Below are 22,014 nucleotides of genomic sequence, written 5' to 3' on the forward strand. Positions count from 1 at the left end.
TGAATAGTAAGATAGAATATCCTTTTAATAAAAAATCAGTCGGGCGCTCGATTTGATATATATATATATATATATATATATATATATAAACAAATAATTTTAAATAATTTATTAAATTAAATAAATAATTTTGAATATATATAATATATTATGGAGTATAAATAATATTCATAAATAAAATTAATAAATTATGTTTATTAATAAATTTTTTATCAATAGGATAAATAAATAAATAAGCTTTTCAGAATCAAGCTCATTAATTAAATAAATTTAAAAAATATAAATATTTCAAATCATCAAATAAACTTAATTAGAAGTTTGATAATATTTAAATAAATCAAACTCATAAAAAAATCAAATCTAACTTAAATAATAATTTCAAAAAAAACTTAATTTAAGCTAAACTAGACTTGATTATCTTATTATATACATATTAGCTTGAAAACTAAGTTGGACTTGAGTCATTTTACAATCTTAATTAAATTTATCATGAGAGGCCCTTCTTAATCAATTTTGACCAACAAACGCCACTTAATTAGAGTAAATTCTCAAGTTTGTTTTTAATCAAATTATTAAATTAATTTTGGTTTGTAAATTGATTTGCAAATGAGCTTGGGCCTTGAAATCGCAGATTGGCATTCCTGTGGAAACTCAAATTAATTATCAATACGTAAAATATGAGAGCTGATCTATAAAATAGTTTGCAGTATAAAAAAACATTAAATAAAACAGTTTACGACTTCAAATTGATTTTTGATTTTCAACTGGCAAGTAGTCTAGCTTAGTAGATTGCTCCAGATGATTACTAAGCTTCTGTTTAATCTTCTGATGCATATATGGAGCTAGGTTTTCAAAGATCCTTCATATGAAATCTTAGAAAGGCTCTACGCTACTACCACATCCAAATAGAGTGATCCCCAAATGAAGGAATATTGTAGCAAAACTGAAAGGTGCAATGAATTAGTGGACTGATTGATTAGCTTAGTTCCGTAAAATATAGTTATAGTTTAACACTCAATAATTTAAATACCATCAATCAATTGAGGTAATCATAAAGTCAGATCAAATGGGGTGCAAAAGGCTACTCTGAATCGGAATCTGTTTTCAGCAACTGATAAGCATCCTTTGGTTCCTCATCGGTCATCGATGAAGGCACATCATCAGTTCTTGCAGGCCAAGGTCGGCGTCGGGAACTCGTGTTGCTCGTAGAATTGTCCTGCGAATGCAAATGAAAAGCAGCCAATTTAAAGAAGTCGACATCAGTGTAGAATATAACATCAAAACCGTCTAAATGATAACTTAGCTCAAGGTTCATAAAAAACGAAAAGTAAATTATGTACAAGGGAGAAATCTGCAGTAATAATTTTTAGATGACTCACTGGTGTATTAGCTTGCGTTGTCCGATTGTTCTGCAGCCAAATGGTTCCGAATAACAAACATGCAGCCAACAGCAAGATCGGACCTATCCTGGGATCACGAGGCAAGTCACTGATATACATTCGGAGTTTTTTGAACCTGTAGTTTATTCCTCTCCTGAAAGATTGGCCAACTGGTGATCCCGTTGATTGTTTATCCTCAGGGACAAGATCTGGGGTTTCGAACGTCTGCATTTGTGACCAAAGTCGATTAGAAATGTATGCATGCAAACTTCATATTCAGATTACCTATTTTTTAACTAATCATGTATGGTTGTCAAAGCAAGAAAAAACATTAAATGAAGTTGGAAGCCAATCACAGAACGGATACACAGTGATTACTTATCATAGAAGGCAAAGAAAACACATCAGATTAAAAAAAAATCATGGGAAAAACATATATTATGCACTAGTTTTGGTTATCTATATTATCCATTAACCAGTAAAAGAAACCTATAGATCATCATCTGACATGGAATATAAACACTATAATTATGGTTTAAAATTTCGAGCCGTACCGAGATTTAATCCCGAATTAGAACGATACAATTTCAGTATCGTATTGTGTCGTGCCAATATAATTTTAGTATTTTTAAAATATAAAATATATTAACTAAAAATAAAAAATGTAATCTAAATATTTAAAAATAAAAATTATATATATATATATATATATATATCTGAGTGTGCTATGCTGCGGACTTGTTGCCACGCGACTGTGTAGACCTAGGGTGCCTGGGTTGAATCCAGGGGCCTGGATTGAATCAGAATATTTTTTTATTTTTTGCTTATTTTTTTGGGGGTATATTATATGTATTTAGAGTTCAAAATTTTATGATTTAGGAGTTAGATTATAATGGGTTTGAGTCAATAAGATTTTCTCTTTAGGGTTCAGGTTTCCCTCTTGAGTTATAGTGTTCAAGATTAAAAATTTTAAATACACACGAAGTATATTATATGTATTTAGGGTTTAAGATTTTAAAATTTAGAGGTTGGGTTATAATGAATTTAAGCTAATAAGATTTTCCCTCTAGGGTTCAGGCTTCCCTCTTGGATTATAGTATTCAAGATAAAAAAATTTTAAATGCTCACGGGGTATAGTGTTCCTCTTTAAGAAACTATTGATTTTTTTAAAAAAAATTTGAATCCAGGTGCCTAGATCACTTTATCGCCCAGCATTCGTCCACAACAAAGAAGCTCTCTCTCTCTCTCTATTATATATATATATATACACGAGTTTCGAGTTTGCTATGCTGCGGACACATTGTCGCATGACTGTATGAATCCAAGGCGCCTAGATTGAATCCAAGCACCCTGGATTCAATCAGAATGTTTTGTTTTTTTGTTTTTTGCTTTTTTTTTTTTTGGGTATATTATATGTATTTAGGATTTAAAATTTTAGAATTTAGGAGTTGGATTATAATGAGTTTGAGTCAATAAGATTAACCTCTGAGGTTCAAGCTTCCCTTTTGGGTTATAGTGTTCAAGATTTAAAATTTTAGATACCCATGGGATATATTATATGTATTTAAGGTTTAAGATTTTAGGATTTAGGTGTTGGGTTATAATGAGTTTAAGCTAATAAGATTTTCCTTTTAGGGTTCAAGCTTCCTTTTTCGGTTATAGTGTTCAAGATTAAAAATTTTAGATACTCACGAGGTATAGTGTTCTTTGAGAAGATGTTGATTTAAAAAAAAAAAAATTGAATCTAGGCGCCTAGATCACTGTAGCACGCATAGGCGTGGGTGTTTCGTCCACAGCAGAGCATGATATATATATATATATATATATATAGGAGTTGATTAAAATTATTAACTTAAGTTATAATTATTTAACTAAACAGGTAAAAACTTCCACGCCGCCACGACGACGGGCACACGTGGCCCGCACAACGCGTTCGGATTCGTCGTCAGGTCGGGCGACGAGCCCAAATGCATCGTCGGCCCCATGTGACACCTTCGGACGAGCCACAATGCGGCACCTCTTGTGTCGATGCCAGTCCGCGGGCGAAATGAGATGTTTCGCCTGTATCGGGTGAAATGGCTCAAGATTTCAATTCATGACCATAATATCAATTAGCCAGGGTGAAAACTCAAACTAAGTATCAACACAAGCTTAGAGTCTAGTGTAACTTATTTTGATTTAAAATTACAAATTCATTTCAAGGTGCTAATTGAGTTTTTTTTGTTTAACTATGATTTAGTTGAAGGGAAGCCTTGGCGCAACGGTAAAGTTGTTGCTTTATGACCAAAAGGTCACGGGTTCGAATCCTAGAAACAGCCTCTTGCAAAAAGTAAGGTAAGGCTGCGTACAATGGATCCTTCCCCAGGACCCCGTATAGCGGGAGCTTCGTGCACCGGGCTGCTCTTTTAACTATGATTTAGTTATACTTGGATATGAAAGTCTTATTTATTTTCAAGAAAATATCATCTAAACTATGATCTTATTTACTGATATATTTTCATATTTTAAGTTTTCCATAATGCAAATTGTTATATTAATTAAAATTATCTAGTTTATTAATCTCTCAATATTTCTAAAAACATTTTTCATAAGATGATAATTAGAATATTAACAAATGATTTGTTAGATTCCTCATTTACAAAAATAATTAAATCAAGTATAGACTTAAGCAACTGGTGGGTGTACTACTTATCCTTGGTAAAGGGTGGACCATTGATTCAAAAATATTGGAACATATTTTGACAATTTATGACATATTTGTGGACATAGTTAAAAGAAATCACTTACAAAATAAGGAAATTCTCTGGTGTCACCACGCTCAACAATTTGTGATATCCACTGAGTTAACTGGAACAAAAGCCATAACAACAATTAATATAGTTAATCACAAAAATTCTATACTTCAACGTATACCAAAAGTCTCATGCCTTTGATAACTCACACAAATAGACGGCCTTGTAATGTAACAAACTTAATGCATTTTCAATATTTGATAATATAAATCATAAATAATATAATGGAATTATCATAAGGGAAGATAATTTCCTTAAACTTCTAATATAATTCAATGAAAAAGCAAATACCTCTTCCACATCCTCAGGACCGGGATATCTAGCAATCAGCTGAGAGGCAACGTTGGTGTCCCCCAAATATTGATTTCGAAAATGCTTCCACCTGTCGTTCTTTGCATTATTATCTGTTGAGTTTCTTAAATAACGAACAATCAATATTTGAGGCACATCAACACCATCTTCATAACTTGGTCCACAACTTTTAGTGTGGTATTCTGGAGCAAGGTGAAATTGGCAATATTTCTGCAAGAAAGTTACAAATGTTATTCTGAAAGTATCAAAATATTAAAAATAAATAATAATAATAATAAAAACTATTCTTAGTTACTAGTTTCAGTTAAGACGGGCAGAACATACTTTACATACCATGAAGGGGAGTTTAGTGATCATTACTTTATTCAAAAAACATATCACAGTTAAGACTTCAGAGTAGATTATGGTGTAATATTTGCATTGTTTTAGTTGTATCCAATCTTAGAAATAAACAAAAAGTATTAGAAATCTGCATTTGTTAATGTTTTTTTAATATGAATTCGCATAAGAGTTACAAGAATCAATGTGTAGACCTCAATGTCTATATGTACACATTTGTGATATTTGGTTTACCTGCTGAACTTCTCCATCAAGCCAAGTAAAAGTTAAACGATTCTCTTTCATAGCAGCAGAAGCAACACTAGCAACTGAAAGATTGACATTTCTGGCATAGTCTGAATCATCACCAACCATCAGGACATCACTTGCCCTGCGCAAGGTCTATAAATGGTTTCAGCCTTTCAGGTTTTATTTTATTCAAAACAAGACATTCAAAAAGCGAATAAATCATTCTGTGTAGGTATATAATCACAGTAGCCTTCAATAATATTCAAAATTCAAAGGTCCTATTAATTGAATAATTAGACAATAATGCTAAGGAACTGACCTCACGCATCTGAGTCATTGCATGACCTGCACGTCCAATGAGAATAAGGCAATACCAGGTTACAGTCTCATTTCCAGCACGAGAGTATCCTCTTGCATCACAGCCGAGCTCCATAGAACTAACAGTCCTCAATTGCGGGATATCTGAATATCAGGAAAATTTTCACTACCACAATACTGTTGATTAAGAAAAATATCTTGTACAAAACTAGTTACTATGTTTATATAATGTTAATGCTCATGAAACAACAATAAACATCATTCTTTTGTTATAATTATATTGACATGGACTAGATGACTAGATGATGTTTACAATGACCATATATTTGATATTTCTATGGCAAGACAAATAACATTCAAAAAATTAGAAAACAACAATTGTTTGAGCTTCCCTCAAAGAAACTTGGATTCTGAATCACTAAGATTTAAGTCAGTATAAAATGATCTATTAGGATAATTTGAGAATATCAAATACTAATTTCATCACAAGTAAACATTGTGAAATGGTAAATTGGCATAGTTGGATGCTTTCATTGCAAATACGGAAGAGTATGTAATGTATGCCAAAGGTTTTTAAAGGAAAATCTACCTATGGCTATTAGGAGTGGAACAAACACCTGTATATTTCTTCCTTCAACCTTATGAACATGGTAAGCTTGGATAGAACTTTACAGACAAGTTTGATCATGAATAACATTGATAAACAAATACGCTTAAACACACTAATAAGATCATAGATGCATCAACTGATCCTTTAAGCTTTCGAAATAAGTGATCAGCCAGACATTCGGAGTTGTAGAAGAGCAGGGGATGCTATGTTCAATCCTACTAAGATCCATTATAATCCTAATTAGGCTTAAAAGCTGATTCATATGTTGGGCATGGAAGCAGATAAGGCATAGAAACAAATAAATATGGGCCAGATAACAAAAATATAGAAAGGTCAAATTTCACAATGGCATAGTTAAATGTGCACTGAGATTAGCATAAAATTAGCATTCTACATCTTGTAACAACAAGATCAACAAAGGTTGCGAATTATTACTGCTATTAGAATCATCATCATCAATATCATTACTATTTTTATTATTATTGTCGTTGTTATAATTATTATTACTACTACTATTACTATTATTATTTCCATTTTAATAAAAGAGTGAAAAAATTGTAAACATTGCAACATAGAATTGAAGGTCCAAAGATACCATTTTTCTTATAATCATCCATCATCTTCACTAACTGCAAGTGATTGAAACTCCCTGCAACAAAAGTAAAACACTACACTCAAACCCAAGACCTAAAAGTTATAGCCATGGGATACTAGGAAGAAGCATACCACTGTAGGTGACAGGCTTTGAATAGATGTCCTTCAGAAGAACAACAGAAGGTGCTGAGTCCACTCCAAACCTAAAAATAAGACAGATTTATTTCTAAACCAAAGTAGTTCAGGCACGACTAGAGAAGTTTTTATTGCAAATGAGAAGGGACAATCAATAGATGGAAAGGATAGATCTGGTGAAGAATTCTGCTCCCCCTAGAATTTTTCATTGTTAGAGAAGTTTGATTGGGAAAAAAATGATAATCGACATTGCAACACAAAATACAGAGTAGTTTTCACACAGATAGAAATTTTAAGACATAAAATTGTGACCTGCTGAAAAAGGTGCATATATATTCCAAACACAAGTGTAAACAAGAGAAAATCAAAAGAATCTGAACTAAAAATATAAATGAATAGCTTAATCATGAATAAATAAGTAATTTCACATAAAAAACAGAAAAATTCTATAAAACTTATCAAACTGTTCTTACAACCCCAAAGTGTAAATAAGGGGAAATAGCATAAATTAATTTTTATTTGGGGGAAATTAGAGTTCAATGGTTCTTATTGATGCTAAATTAATTTATTTGGGTGGATTAATTGTGTTTAGAGGTTATATATAAGTTAGCTTTGAGCCGGACTCGAGTTGAGTTGGTTAGCACTGAAGCTAGAGTGATCATTTGGTGGCCCTTGTGATTGAGACCAAGTAGGTTCAAAAGAAACTCAATTTGAACTCCAATTGATCCGTTTTCGAAATACCGAAATCACGGACCCTAGTTTCAAAATTACCAAATCACGTATCCAATACCCATTTTGCCCTCCGTTCATTCGCCGAAGCATTCGGACATAATTTTTTTCTTTTTTAAAACGATTAAAAAACCTTTTATGATAAAAAATTCACTGCTCTCAATATAATGTGTCAAATTGATATTTAAGGGCATGAGTATAAGTAGGAGAACTAGATGAACACATAGGAAATGGTTCCATGTCATTTCGATTTCTCTAGGTCCATCAGTTTGGGTCAAAATTGGCTGATGGACCTAAAGAGCTTGAAATGATATGGAACCAAGTCCTTTTTGTTCGTCTAGTTCTCTAATTATATCCATGACATCAACCATCAATTTGATATACTATATTGAGAGCAATAATTTTTTGAACACGAATTATATTTTTTAATTATTAAAAAAAGTTTTAATCAATTACTATAGTGTAGCAATCGATTCGGCATGTTTCAATGATCAAGAACTCTAACTTTAATCAATTGTTATACGGTACCAATCATCTTTTTTTAATGATTAAAAAAATCTTATTTGTATTAAAAAATCACTACTCTCAATATAGTGTACCAAATAATCAGGAAAGCTAGACAAATACATAGAACTTGGTTCCATGTCATTTCTAGCTCTTTAGGTTCATTGGCTGATTTCGGCCAAAATCGGTTAATGAACCTAAATAGTTTAGAATAACATGGAACCAAGTCATATGTGTTCGTCTAGTTCTCTTGATTATATTCATGCCCTCAAATATCAATTTAGCACACTATATTGAGAGCAATGATTTTTTAACATGAATCGAATGATTTTTTAATCATTAAAAAAAGATTTAATCGATTGCTACTATATAACAATCGATTAAAGTTACTGTTCATGAGCATGCCTAATCAATTGCTACACTGTAGCAATCGATTAAATTTTTTTTAATGATTAAAAAAAATCTGATTCATGTTTAAAAATTCACTAGTCTCTCGATATAGTGTGTCCAATTTATGTTTGAGAGCATAAATATAAACAGGAGAATTAGACGAACACATAGGACTTGGTTATATATATATATCATCTGAGCTTTAGGTCCATTAACCGATTTTGGCCGTAACCTGCCGATTGACCTAGAAAGCTCGGAATGACATGGAACTAAGTTCTATGTGTTCGTCTAGTTATCCTGATTATATACATGTCTCAAACATCAATTTGGCACAATATATTGAGAGCAGAGAATTTTTTATCATAGAAAATTTTTTAATCATTTAAAAAAAATTAATCGATTGCTACAGTGTAGCAAATGATTCAACATATTTATGTGATCTTGAATAGTAATTTTAATTGATTGATGGACCTAAAGAGCTTGGAACGACACGGGGAAACCAAGTTCAATGTGTCTATTTAGTTCTTCTGATTATATTCATACCTTCAAATATCAATTTGGCACACTATATTGGGAGTAGTGAATTTTTTATCATATAAGGTTTTTTAATCATTTAAAAAAAAATATTTTTGTCAGAATCAATTGCTAGACTGTAGCAATCGATTCGGCAAATTAATGGAGGGGTAAAATGGGTATTGGATACGTGATTTGGTAATTTTGAAACTAAAGTGCGCAATTTGAATATTTCAGAAACTTACCTACGCGGTTCAGTAATTTGCCATATTTTGTTTGAATGGATCCTCAAAAGTGCTTCCTTTCTAAAGTTCTTTGGCCTCCAGGTTGATCATAGATGTTTGCACAGAGTTCAATATTGTTTCTTCCAAGGCAAGCATTTTAGCTAGGTTACTATATGTTTCTCTTTGACATTATTATACATTACATGCGGTGAGCAAAGCTTGCTGTTAGGTGGGCCTTGCTCGGCAGAGCATGTTAACTATTGAGAATATCTTTGGATTGCAAAATTAAGTAGCAAGCATAATAAAAAATATATAATAGTGTTACATAACAATAATTGTCAAAACCACATAGAAGAAACATTTAATTGCATCACATTTTTTTATACCCTCGTGGAGCTGATTACACTGACATTCTCAATTCCAATGTAAAGGAAGTCGTAATTGATGTTTTGTTCAAGAAATATTTCTATGGAAATTATGAACTGTTACTACCCAGACAAAGAAAATAATTACAAAAAACCAACTAAAGTAGATCAGCCAAAGTAAACAAAAAATGTGCTGTTATACAAGCATGTGATATAAAGGAATGTGATCAGGTGAATTTGAATGGACGTGAACATTTAGGAAACACTTTGATCGGATAAATAACAACAGTCAAAAGAATTAAGTTAGTTAATATGGACATACATGTTCCACCAAAAAGGCATGTCAACCTCTCTCCACAAAACATAAGCAAAAGATGCTTCAGAAAAATGCTCTTTGGCAGCTTGGCGTATGAATGGAGCAGCACGCTCTCCAGTTTTTGAGAAACAAATAACTTTCACCTACAAGTCATATGTAATAGAATTGATGAGCAGCAAGATAGCATTTACTACTTTGTAAGAGATTGTCACAGTATATTATTTTAGGACTGTTTAGGCTCATATTATGATTGTTGAATTATGGATCAGTTTCCTGAATAATCGAGCCAATAAAGTGAAAATCCATAACCATCGTCTCTCTGAAGGAGGTAATGATTGTAGCAGTAGAAGCAGATGGGACAGATGAGAGCGGACGAAGATACGAAGAGACTAAGAGGGATGAAAAGAGAGGAAGAACCAGAAGAAGAAAAGAAGAGAAGAGGGAGGTGGCCCATTTTGCAGATATTCCAAAACTAATATAGAAGGGAATATGAAAGTTTAGGAGCAGGGAGTAATCAGAATTCTTCGATTTGCAACTATTAGGGAAAATGCCCACTACTGGTGAGCTCTGCACTGGAAAGGGATTAATTAATATACTAAATATATCACTTTCTTTTTCCTAAACATAAATCAACCCATTAGCAAATCTAAGGCTTTACATAAATAGTAAGAAAATACTAGACGTAACATTTTAAGTAATTGTCCCCACAATTATATTAGTTAGCAGTCAGTACCTTATGGCGACCACTTGTTGCAATAAACTTTGCCTGAAAATGACAGATCACAGAGAGGACCACGTTATATTGTTAAGAGCAAAAGTTTAAAAAGCAAGTTATATAACACCACTCTATATGACAGGACAACAGCTAAAGAGTTTGCATAAACACCTACGATAAACAATAATGTAGCTCTCAAAAACTTGAGACCCATGCCCATAGCTAGATTACAAGCCTAGCCTAGTTAGTAATAGCATGTGGCCACTGCATTGATGCAAAGGTTCACCTAATAACTTCAACCGAGAGTCCGAGACTCACAACAAACATTTACCATGCTTATTAAATTACCCAGAGCACATGTATTACCAGAGTCTCCTTTGAATAGTAAAGAATGCGAGGTAGACCAAGAATATTGGTTGCCATCCAATCTAAAATTGAATCAACTGAGAATTCATCATGATACCTACAATGAAATTGCAAGTAAATAATATAGGAAGAGTTTCCAACAAACACAAGTTATATCAAAATCCACCATCCTCGACAAACCTTTCAATGCAACGAGTATTTGTACAATTAGAAGGAAAGGCAACAAGCGAGGGTACACCTGCAAAAATCATGAATGAAAATGTCAAAAGCCTACCCACTAGAAACTCTTTCAATTTCTTGGCAATCAAACTAGTCAGAGATGAACAGGAGATCAGTGACCATTAACCCTATACTCCCTACTCAACGGCCAGGTCAACTTGGAATCTTATAGATTAAAAAAAAATCCTACTGTCAATCAGAGTGCAGAAGCTTGCACGTTTTAATTTCTCATTTGTGCTCTAAAAAGGTAAGATGGTATGACAGGAAACACAAAAAAAGACTCCTTCGCAGTTTGAGAAAGATCCAAGAGAATTGTGTTATGCATTTCTAGGTATATTCAAAACTCTATCAACCAAAATAGAGACATATAGAAAATTCTGCATCTTAAAGAAGGTATCATCTGATCCAAACTGGAATTGAGGAGATAGTTAGAAATCTAAACTTTGAATAAAAGAATTTCAACCAACATCTAGTTAACAAAAAAAAAATAGAAGTCATAAAATGTACCATTCCGAAAGTATGGCTGCTCAGCAAATGCAGTTTCTGCAAGGTAAGAAGACAGTTGAAGATTGCCTAATTCCACCATACCTGTCTCAGCAACACCTTCCAACAAACTTTCTAGGTTTTGCAAATGACACACAGCAAGAAAATCAGTTAAATTGATTACAAAATCTAGCAAGCACCTCGGGCGCAATTACTATAAATTCACAGATAATCACAATTAAGATGGAAAAAAAGGGAAACATGATACCATTATTAAATGAAAGAATGTGTAAGGCACCAGAAAAGTAATCCCAACATGACAAGAACACTGCTCAACATTGATGCATTTCAAAATGCAGTCCTTTCTATATCAAATCAACAGATTATGAAAACAGATATAGCTATCGTTTCACACATTAGACAAAAGTCACAAAACCATGATAGCGCCACAGAGATTTATTGTAGTTAGTTACTGAAAAAGTTCATAAGCAAAACACATGGGAAAATGTGGGCTACATCAAATATCAAAATGTTTCAGTCACTACTTGCTTAGCATCTTTCCATACTGATGTCAGAAACTTCATTTAACTAAAATGTATACCAGGTTCAAAATTTCGAGCCGTGCCTAAATTTCAGTCTTTGACTAGTGCCAACATTCCGACGTATAGAAAGTACTGGTTGAAAATTAGAGGTGGAAGGAGGAAAGAGATGTAGAAAAAGAATGAAGACAAGATATCTGTATAATTAATATACTTAAGTTCAAAATAAAAAAGTTATCTCAATTCATCTAGACTCCTAAGCAACATTGTGGATTACAATACATGGCATTAAGTTATTGTAATATCAACAGAATTAGTATTAGATTGTTGATCTCACTTGCCATTAGTAATATATATAGATATGGTACCCTGCTGCACCACATCGAAACATGTTAGCTAAGCTTAAGAACATACTTTTACAACAACTATTCAAACACAGCTTTTTATCAGAATAGCATCGTAGGGTTTGGTACTTGTCTGAACTCTGGATGTCCAGATTCCGAGCCACTATAGATTGGTCTTGCAACCAATCTATTGTCAGACCAATATGTACCTGGTCATTGGATTTTTAACATCCTTTTTGAAGGTAACCATATAAGTGGGAAGATATTACTGCATTTTTTACATGGTGTTTTCAATCAAAGGTAGACACAAAAAGGTACACAGAAGGCAGAAATATGCCTAAAAAAATACAAGATTCCTACTGCACCAGTATTTGGTAAAATCTAAATGAATTCATATATATATATTTTCCAGGCGATGAAGAGAGGAACCAACATGTAAATAAAGTATCAATAAATGCTGAATGTTGTTGAAAGCCAAGTACATACATACCTATCCTCTTCCAAGCACGGATGAATTCAGCACAGCGAAGGCTTCCAGAAGAATAAATCTAAATCATGAGTTCGAAAAAGAAGATATCATGTTTCTATACCCGACATGCATCATTTGTATAATTTCTCATAGTATTAAAAGAAGTAATTAAGAAGCCAAACTTATCCTGTGTGCTTGTATAATCAATACAAAATATTTTGAATTGCAAAAACTTACTTGTATGAGCAAAGGCTTTGATTTCCCAACAGTAGAGATGAACTCCATTGGAGTGAGCTTATTGGTCACATCACTCAACATACCTAATTGCAATCACAAAAATTGCTAATCAATTCTTCTACATATGCACATTCTGACATTTCTGCTTCAACAAAACGATGAACATACCAAGTGAAGATAAATTAATAATTGGGATTTTGATCTCTGAGAAATGGCCTCCACTGTATCAATCTTTGACATTATTAATGATATGCTAAATCCAAAGACAAGGTACTTGTCAACAACATATCATTCTACACTGAGAAAAAAAAAATACCAAACTAGCAACTAGTAACTGAAACTTGAAATTCTCCAACAAGGACTCACCGGGTGTTCATCAATGCCCAAAATGTCATAATCTCTCTTCCATAAAGGATTTGTCAAAAGTTCAAATGCATAACGAATCTACAAAAGGAAAATATACATAACCATGATAGTAAGTTACTGAACGGATTAAAGGACATGATAACACCTTCCATCCATGCATGTGTTGATACATGAATTTCAAAAATCTAATTATGAAACATTTCTCTGTTTAGGAGTTGAATAGTTGAGAAGCAAAATAACATTGTATTTGAATCTTAACTCACACCAGCAATCTCAACTATGAATTTAATGTAGAATCAGATTAGGCTGGGATATAAGGATAGCAAATAGTGCAGGTTAAGCAGGAAGAACTATTAGCCTCTTCCCTATCCTGTGCCTATATATATATATATATATATATATATATATAAATTCTTGGAATGAAGAATGAAGAAAGAGAGGGGGTGATGCTTGGAAGTATATATATTAGAAAAAAATAGTCTAAACAAGGCAAAAGTTGTAAATAAATTATATTTGCACTTAATTTATAACAATGAGTAGCACAAATCAGGATGAAGCCAGGTGAGGCATAAAATTCTTCTCATTCCATTCCACATCACTTGTGGATGATGTTGGTCATCCCTATGAATGGAATGAAAGGCTTTATGGAAGAATTGGTAAGCATAGAGTCATACATCAACCATCAAAGTGAGGAGAAAAAAATCTCAAAAGAATAACCAAAAGATAAGGCAAATGCATAAGATGCATGATTGAACATAGGAAAAATATTTTACCCGATAGCAAATGCAAACATCTAGTAGTAATTCATTTAGAATTTTGCAACCAAATTGGAAACTGTTCATCTAATATTGACATATTGGAGAATTAACTTAAGTGGATCTACCAATGTACATTGTTGATACAGAACATACTAAAAATCATGGAAGCATTAGGATATGAGAAAAGAGTTGATGCACTTTATTTTGCCAAATCTAGGTTCCTGAACAGATATATTTCTTTCTATATTTGATCTGTAGCCTTCTGTATCATCTTTAGACATACCAAAAGAATGCTCCAAAAAAAATTCATTTTTAAAAATACTAGTGATATGCAACATATTAGGCACATTTCACAAATTCTACCACTATGAGCAGACATCAAAACATTAAATGTTTAATCATTCATCAGGAAAAATAACAAAAACAGATGAAAAAGAATCTGTTGTTGGTATACATGCAAAGACAAGGAGAGGTAAGATAATGCATGACAAAGGAACATGGCAATGACTCTACAAAATGTAGTGTTTAAATCATAATGGTGAAATGAGACGAGTGTTCACCATCAGATGAACAATGTCAACAAAGAAAATTGACTAGAGCTCTATAAAGATAATATACCAACAACTGTTGGTTGGCTTCCATGTTGGTTGACTTCCATATGGTAGCTATGTGGGTGCTAGAACAAACATTTTTGACTGACCAATTTTATCCCTCTATTGTTCTCTCCCTTGTATACAATTCTCAACTTATTTCTCCCCATTTACAGGATGGTCTAATATGAATGCACTAACCATCCAAGCTACAAGACATGCACATCCAATCATTTGATTACCAACATTACACTCCACTCTCTTAAGCCATGTATTATATCACATTCTCAGTCTCTCAAGTTTATCTTAGATTCTAAATTACTTATGTAGAATGACAATACTTCGGTTTCAAGATTTCATCCAAGTGGAAATTCAAATTGTCGTAATTACTTTTAGATAGATACTCTTCAAGTAGTTCCAGTATGACTTGAACAAGTACTTGCTGCATCTACAAACCATATGCTCCCTTATGTATCTAACTCTAATCATGCATTGAATTGGACTAACTTGAGCCACAGAGAACCAAAGGCACACACATTCATTCTCATTCTCATAAATACAAGCAACTTTGGTCCTTTGACTCTCAAATTTTATTTACATGATAATTTAACATTTTAAAATATTTAGCAAGGATTTGTTTTCAAAAATAATGTGACTCCCATTTATTGTCATACAAGGTAAACATAAAAAGAGTGGAGCCATATTTTTAAATTACAAATTACGTTACTGTAAACTCTAGCAGAACTGGCTTAACTAAAGGTTTTCAATTTCTAAAAATGAATCTGGCTATATTTTAAAGAAATTTAAAGTTTATTTGGACAGAACAAAGCAAACACTGGACAACATGGCTTGGATAAATACAGTATCAATCCATTCTAAGACCAATGCATTATCAACTAAAAAGCCATTCCTCAAACATCATTCAACTATAATTTGCAAATATAAGTGAAAGTGTATATGTTGGTGAATCTAGATATATTAGCAAGTATCAAAATTCAAAATATAGTAAGAATACAAAATCATGAATCATTGTCATTGAAACAAATCTACTTTAAGGTCATTACTAGAAAGTCATATTCAAATGACCCTAAGAATAAGAAATATGGATAAAAAAACAAACCTTAATGAGTTCGTTAGTGATTGGAGGATCTGATTCTGCAAACCTGAAATGGTCACTAATTTTGATCATGCAAAGACCATGTAATACAAGGAATTATAAACTCATCAAACCAAAAATGCTTCATTAACTAAAACAATTTTTATATATAGCCAAACAGATAGATATAGATATAGATATAGATATACATTGCTTTTAATTGTGGTTATTGACATTGACTATCATCATACAAATAAAAAAAGAAATAGATCTATTGTTAGTTTTTATTTAAAAAATAGACACATCAATAAGAGTTTTTTTGAAAATAAAATTAAAATCACACTAAAATAATATAACATAAAGAAAATAAGATGAGGGAATGTTTGTACAACTTTGACATCAGATTGTGGTACGCATGGTCAACTTCCTCAACGGATGCATTCCTCTTCAAATGAAGAACTGTCCATAAATTAAAAAGAAAATACAGAAAGATAAGATGCAGATATTGTGAAACAATAATCTCTTGCCCCAAGAAAATGATTACTCGCCATCATAGTACGTAGGAGGAAAGGACTTCGGGAGGACAACTAGCTGGAAGAAGAAGCCGAGGCCAAACAAAATCAAAGGGAGCGAGTACCGCTTTATGTGAGCAAGAAATGTAGCCGCCATCATGCAAAACGCACTGAACTACTATCTGTCGTGCATTGAAAAAAACTGCATAAGAGTATGTTGACAATAGAGACTGCAAACACCAGGACAGATCGCTCAATCGTTAACGTCCTCTACCTCTCTTCAGAAATCAGGCCCTATTTCACTCTAAACGCACGCAAAAAACCTCCGAGCTCTCAGGATCTTATCAAGAGGCAATATAACCTATTATCAACCAAAACAATGGAACCGTGATTCCAACATTCTTGTAAGATTCTAATTTAATAATCATGCACGGAACGAATCTTCAATACGAAAAAGTTATAAAACCTAAATGAAAAGGAGAAACTTGCCTTGTTTCGTCGTCGCCGCCGCCGCCGCCAAAAACGAGCACTCTAATGAAGTCTCTTCCCGCTTCCGTTGTGCAGCGTCCACCGAGAGAGCGAAGAGAGATAGAAATGGCTGGAACAGGGAGAAGGAGATCGCTTGGGTTGGCGTGGTGGATTATAAGGACGGCCGGAGGAGAAGGAATCGCGACTCTTTTTATTTTGTTTTTTAGGGAAAAAAAAAGTTGGCGAATTTCCGGATTAGCGCATCGGAATTTATGATCTATTATAACTACAAAATTAATTAAAATTTGGCAGCATGCCTGCTTTTTTATATATATATATATATATATATATATATATAGGCCAAAGGTAATAAAATCTAAAAAGACTTATTATCTTAGAAAAAGTAGATAAAAAAAATCTTACTTAAATAAAAAAAACATATACGGAAGTTCAAATCAAAGAAGACATATGTCAATACTATCACATGTTTTGCCTGTAATGAACCAGGTCATTTATCCTCTGCCTGCCCAAATAAAAAGAATTTATATACCCGAGAAGCAAAACTAGTTACCTGTACAAATCTAGATTTAATAGAAGTACAATCAGATGTTTCTGATACATCCTCCATCTACTCTATTGTTTCTGTAGATGACATAGAAGAAGTTGTTCCTTCTTCTGATTACAGTCTTGTAAACTCTTTCTTGCAACCCTCGCATCAGCAGTATAACCTATATCCTGAAAATTACATACCCTATGATACATTAGACAATCTAGATGAATTATGGGAAGACTCTCCATTTCCAGATACAAATCTAATGTTTAAACAACTTAACAATAAGACTACAAAAGAACTTAACTGCATACATGAGTGGATACTCAAAACAGAAGCTGATAACATTCCTTGTTTCTTTTGTAGTTATTATCCATCTTTAGACAAAAGAGGAACCTGCAAAATATGTAAAAAACAAGCCTGTAATCTTTGTCTTCAACAACTATTCTCTATTACGATACCCATAAGTCAGCTCTCTAAAGGAGGCACTAGAAATTTTTTATTAGAAACAAGAGTTTCTGTATTAGAAACACGTATTAATAAATTAGAAACAGAAATTAAGATCCTAGATAAACAAATAAAAGAAAATCTTCCTCCACATTCTTCTTCTCAGGCTACCCTTGATAAAGGAAAAGGTTTACAACTTACACCAACAGATGTAATAGATCGAGATCTAGTCTTTATAAAAGCCTCTAGTGTATGTAATACAGGAAAAACTCTAGACATTAGAGTCAAATGTCTAGTAAATATCCATGGCCATGAATTCACACTACATGCCTTTTTAGATAGCGGAGCTACCAACTCCACCATAGATGAAAATACACTTCTTTCTGTCTTACCGAAAACTTTTATAAAAACAGCATCACAACCATTACTAAGTACACAATTTGATGGCCAACAGTTAGCTTGCACGCAATTTGTTACTAACACCCATCTAAGGTTTTATGACAACTGTGGTAAATACGGCACACCACTCTCACTTCCTAAGCTATGGATTAAGCCACTCTTACATCCTAATATTCATTTAATCCTAGGTTTAAATTTTCTGGAAGCATCAGATAGAGCTTGTCTTCTAACTAAGGATTATGCTCTTTTCTTTTCCTCACCCATAATATCTCCAATAGTATCAGACTATCCATCTATTGTCCATCCCTTAACTACAAAATCCCATATAGAACTCCTACCTTCAGACAACACATCTTGTTAATGTTCTCCTAAAAATGCCTGTAAACAACCTAGTAAGAAGACACAACCGGATAACCAGACCTGTGCCCTAGCTTTTTCTGACTACCAAGACTCGGAAAACTAGCCTCACTTGGCTGGTCAAGCCCTATAACTGATGACACCTGTATCCCATATGATCTCATACTCCCACAACAGTTACTTCAATTAATAAACACACATAAACCTAATTTAGACTCTCTCATTTCTAGATTAGAAAAATTAGAAATAATTAGAGAAAATCCTACTAAATATTGGGACAGAGATAAAGTATACTGCAAGCTATCAATCATTAATCCAGACCTTACAATTAAGGCCCAAGACTTAAAATATACAAATTGGGAAACTGAAGAATGCAAAATGCATATTAACCAACTCTTAACTTTATGAGCCATTCAAAGGTCTACATCTAGGCACCGAAGTCCAGCTTTTATAGTTAATAAAGGATCAGAACAAAAATGTGGCCAATCTAGAATGGTATTTAATTACAAGAGACTAAATGATAATTGTCAAGAAGACGGTTATAAAATTCCCGACAAAGACCAACTCTTAAATAAAATCCAAAACTAAAAAAGGTACTCAAAATTTGACATGAAATCAGGATTTTGGCATGTTAAAATGCATCCTGAGTCCATTGAATGGATAGCCTTTTCCTGTCCCGAAGGACATTTTGAGTGGCTTGTTATGCCTTTTGGCCTTAAGGTCGCTCCTCAAATATTCCAAAGGAAAATGGATGACATTTTTTGAGATTTTTCTCTCTTCACTTGTGTGTATATAGATGATATTTTAGTTTTCTCTAAGACTAAACAAGAACATTATGCTCATCTTCATATTATATTTAATTTATTTGAGAAACATGGTCTGATTATTTCTCGAAAGAAAATGACAATAGCCACTACTCATATTGATTTCTTAGGAGCAGAAATAGGATAGGGACAAATAGCCCTTCAACCTCATATCTCTGCTAAAATCCTTACTTTTCCAGATAAGATGGAAGACACTAAAACTCTAAGAGCCTTTTTAGGACTCCTAAATTATGCTAGACCTTATTTAAAAAATATAGGAAAAATCAGCGGCCCCTTATACAACAAAACCTCCTTAACAGGACAAAAACACTTTAATCAACAAGATATATCACAGCACTTGTAAAACAGATTAAAGAATTAGTAAAAACAATTCTCATGTTAACACTACTACTTGATGCTGACTACTTACTCATCGAAACATATGGATGTGAAACAGGATGGGGAGGAATTTTATTTAGAAAAACATCCAAGTATGACCCTAAAACTACAGAAACCTTATGCAGATATGCCTCTGGAAAATTTCAAGAAAAAGGACATCTTACCTCGTTAGATTTTGAAATATTAGCAGTTATTTATTGTCTAGAAGCCTTCCGATTATTCATTTGTAATAAGCAAGAAATTACCATTCGAACCGACTGCGAAGCTATAGTCAAGTATAGTCAACAAACTAAAGGATTAAGAAAAGGATTAAGTACTAAGAGATGGCTAAAATTCACAGATACTATTATTAATAAAGGTTTACATATTCACTGGGAACATATAAAAGGAATTAACAATTCTTTAGCTGATACTTTATCTCATTTACTCCATTAACAATTTTTGTTTAGGTAATGGATCGGCCAAAGAAAGTTCACACCTCGTTTGCTACTAAAACATTAAGATTTGGAACACAAGAACTACAACAGTTTACACAGCAAGAAGATCAGTTTCGCTCTTTATTCAGAGACAAACTAGATCACATTCAACACTGTTTGATAGATAACATTTGGCACATTCCTACCATCCCTGGTAGCTCCGGACACAAGATAGCAGTCATAAATGCTTTAACAAACTACTTTCTAACAACCATACAAAAGCCAGCAGGCAAGAAATTCTCTTGCTATGTAGTCTTTTCTGGGCCACAAGCTGGGGTATATGCTACTTGGGAGGAAACAAATATGGTCATACAAGGCTTAGAACATCCTTTCTTCAAAGAGTATTATTCACTTGAAGAAGCTTTTAATGCTGCCAGAACTCAACTTGGTGCTAATTTCTTTATTAGCACTTTATTAAAAACAACAACTATGGTGCCAACTAGCTCACAATCAGAAGAAACTCCTACATATGCACAAATTACTGAATGAAGTCATGGGTCTCCTTCCTCTTCCACAACATTAGAAGAAAAGAAACCACAACGAGCCAACTATCTAACACTGGCCCAGTTAAAAGAACAAGCTGCTACAACTTTTGCTCAAAGAACATCTGCAGCCCATATATTGGGCCTGCCCAACACTATACCCAAGGATATCAACTCCTACATTCGAAACCTAGCAGAACAATCTACACTACAGACATTTTTTAAATTATGTGAAGCATTAAAGGCCTTCCACAAAAATCCCCCTCCTGGGCTAACTATTACCTATGAAGCAGAATTTGGCCCAAAACTTAAATGTCAGAAAATTGGGCCAACCTGTGAAGACTCTGCTAAATACGGATGTCCATGCCAGTTGTTATATTCCTTCCGAAAAGCCAACTTAGACTATGAAAGGTATAAAGCAATTTCATACAAAGGAAGGCTTATTACTCCTTTTCTTCTGATGGACTATGGACTACTATACAAAGTCTGGATACATGATCCAGATTCTGTTAAAGATTTTCCTAAAAAGCTTGGTACTATTATTTCTCTGGCCCTCGAAGAAGAGGAAACGTTTGTTGTATGTACTTTTGACAGCTCTCCACCGGAATGGCTTAACCTTAATATTGAACCAGCCAAACATCTGGTTAAGCTGGATATCAATGAAGTCGGGGGTATCCAAACAGAACTTAAAGATTACCCATCTGACCCCGATCTCCATTGGAAAGCTCTCCCTACTATTGAAGATCAATTAAAGCATTGAAGAGCATCAGTACAAGGAACTAATTGGGCTTGGGATCGCTTGACAGATCCAGATAATTACTTCCTAATAAGAGAAACTTACACTGAGAAGATCTATTGGGCAAAAGATATGGGGACTAGATTCCTCCCTTTCTCCTTCAAAACACAGCATACGACATTGCTTCAACATTATAAAAGAAAAACTGAAAGATACTGTCAGAAGAGACTAGCCAGCTCTGTTCTCTCTGCTAGAGCATATAGAGCAGCACTCAACAGAAGTATGCAGTCAGACTTAGCCGGAAGTTCACAAACTCCCTCTCTGGATCTTACCAGTGACAATAACCTCGACAACTTAATGGAGACTTAATAACGTCATCCATGACGTCCTCTCCTATAAACACAACACTACAGTAACATCTACCAAAAACGTCATTCATGACGTTTTTCTGCCAC

At 33.4% G+C, this 22,014-nt stretch overlaps 1 protein-coding gene across 1 annotated transcript; it reads right to left on the reverse strand.

The window, feature by feature from the left end:
* Positions 1-951: 951 nt before the first annotated feature.
* Positions 952-17,149, reverse strand: LOC121994825. The gene is made up of 22 exons (XM_042548736.1): positions 16,932-17,149; positions 16,717-16,803; positions 16,479-16,624; positions 16,320-16,389; positions 15,955-15,997; positions 13,487-13,564; positions 13,395-13,413; positions 13,121-13,203; positions 12,905-12,962; positions 11,556-11,666; positions 11,010-11,067; positions 10,830-10,926; positions 10,482-10,514; positions 9,755-9,891; positions 6,705-6,775; positions 6,574-6,627; positions 5,370-5,512; positions 5,057-5,203; positions 4,463-4,693; positions 4,167-4,226; positions 1,380-1,604; positions 952-1,216 (listed from the first exon to the last, which is right to left on the reverse strand). Exons 3-22 carry the CDS (start codon positions 16,600-16,602, stop codon positions 1,082-1,084), a joined length of 1,977 nt encoding a protein of 658 aa, XP_042404670.1. The 5' UTR covers positions 16,603-16,624; positions 16,717-16,803; positions 16,932-17,149; the 3' UTR covers positions 952-1,081.
* Positions 17,150-22,014: the final 4,865 nt, after the last annotated feature.

The sequence above is a fragment of the Zingiber officinale genome, chromosome 6A (assembly GCF_018446385.1).
Source record: "Zingiber officinale cultivar Zhangliang chromosome 6A, Zo_v1.1, whole genome shotgun sequence".
In the NCBI taxonomy this organism is placed as follows: domain Eukaryota; kingdom Viridiplantae; phylum Streptophyta; class Magnoliopsida; order Zingiberales; family Zingiberaceae; genus Zingiber; species Zingiber officinale.

What these genes read in the sequence shown, in the direction of transcription:
- LOC121994825 (XM_042548736.1), bottom strand. Translation starts at nt 16,602, where the DNA reads ATGATGGCGGCTACATTTCTTGCTCACATAAAGCGGTACTCGCTCCCT. An exon ending in TCCTCCTACGTACTATGATG is followed by an intron (nt 16,390 to 16,478) that starts GCGAGTAATCAT and finishes ATTTATGGACAG; the next exon opens with TTCTTCATTTGAAGAGGAAT. An exon ending in TCACTAACGAACTCATTAAG is followed by an intron (nt 13,565 to 15,954) that starts GTTTGTTTTTTT and finishes TTCCTTTTGTAG; the next exon opens with ATTCGTTATGCATTTGAACT.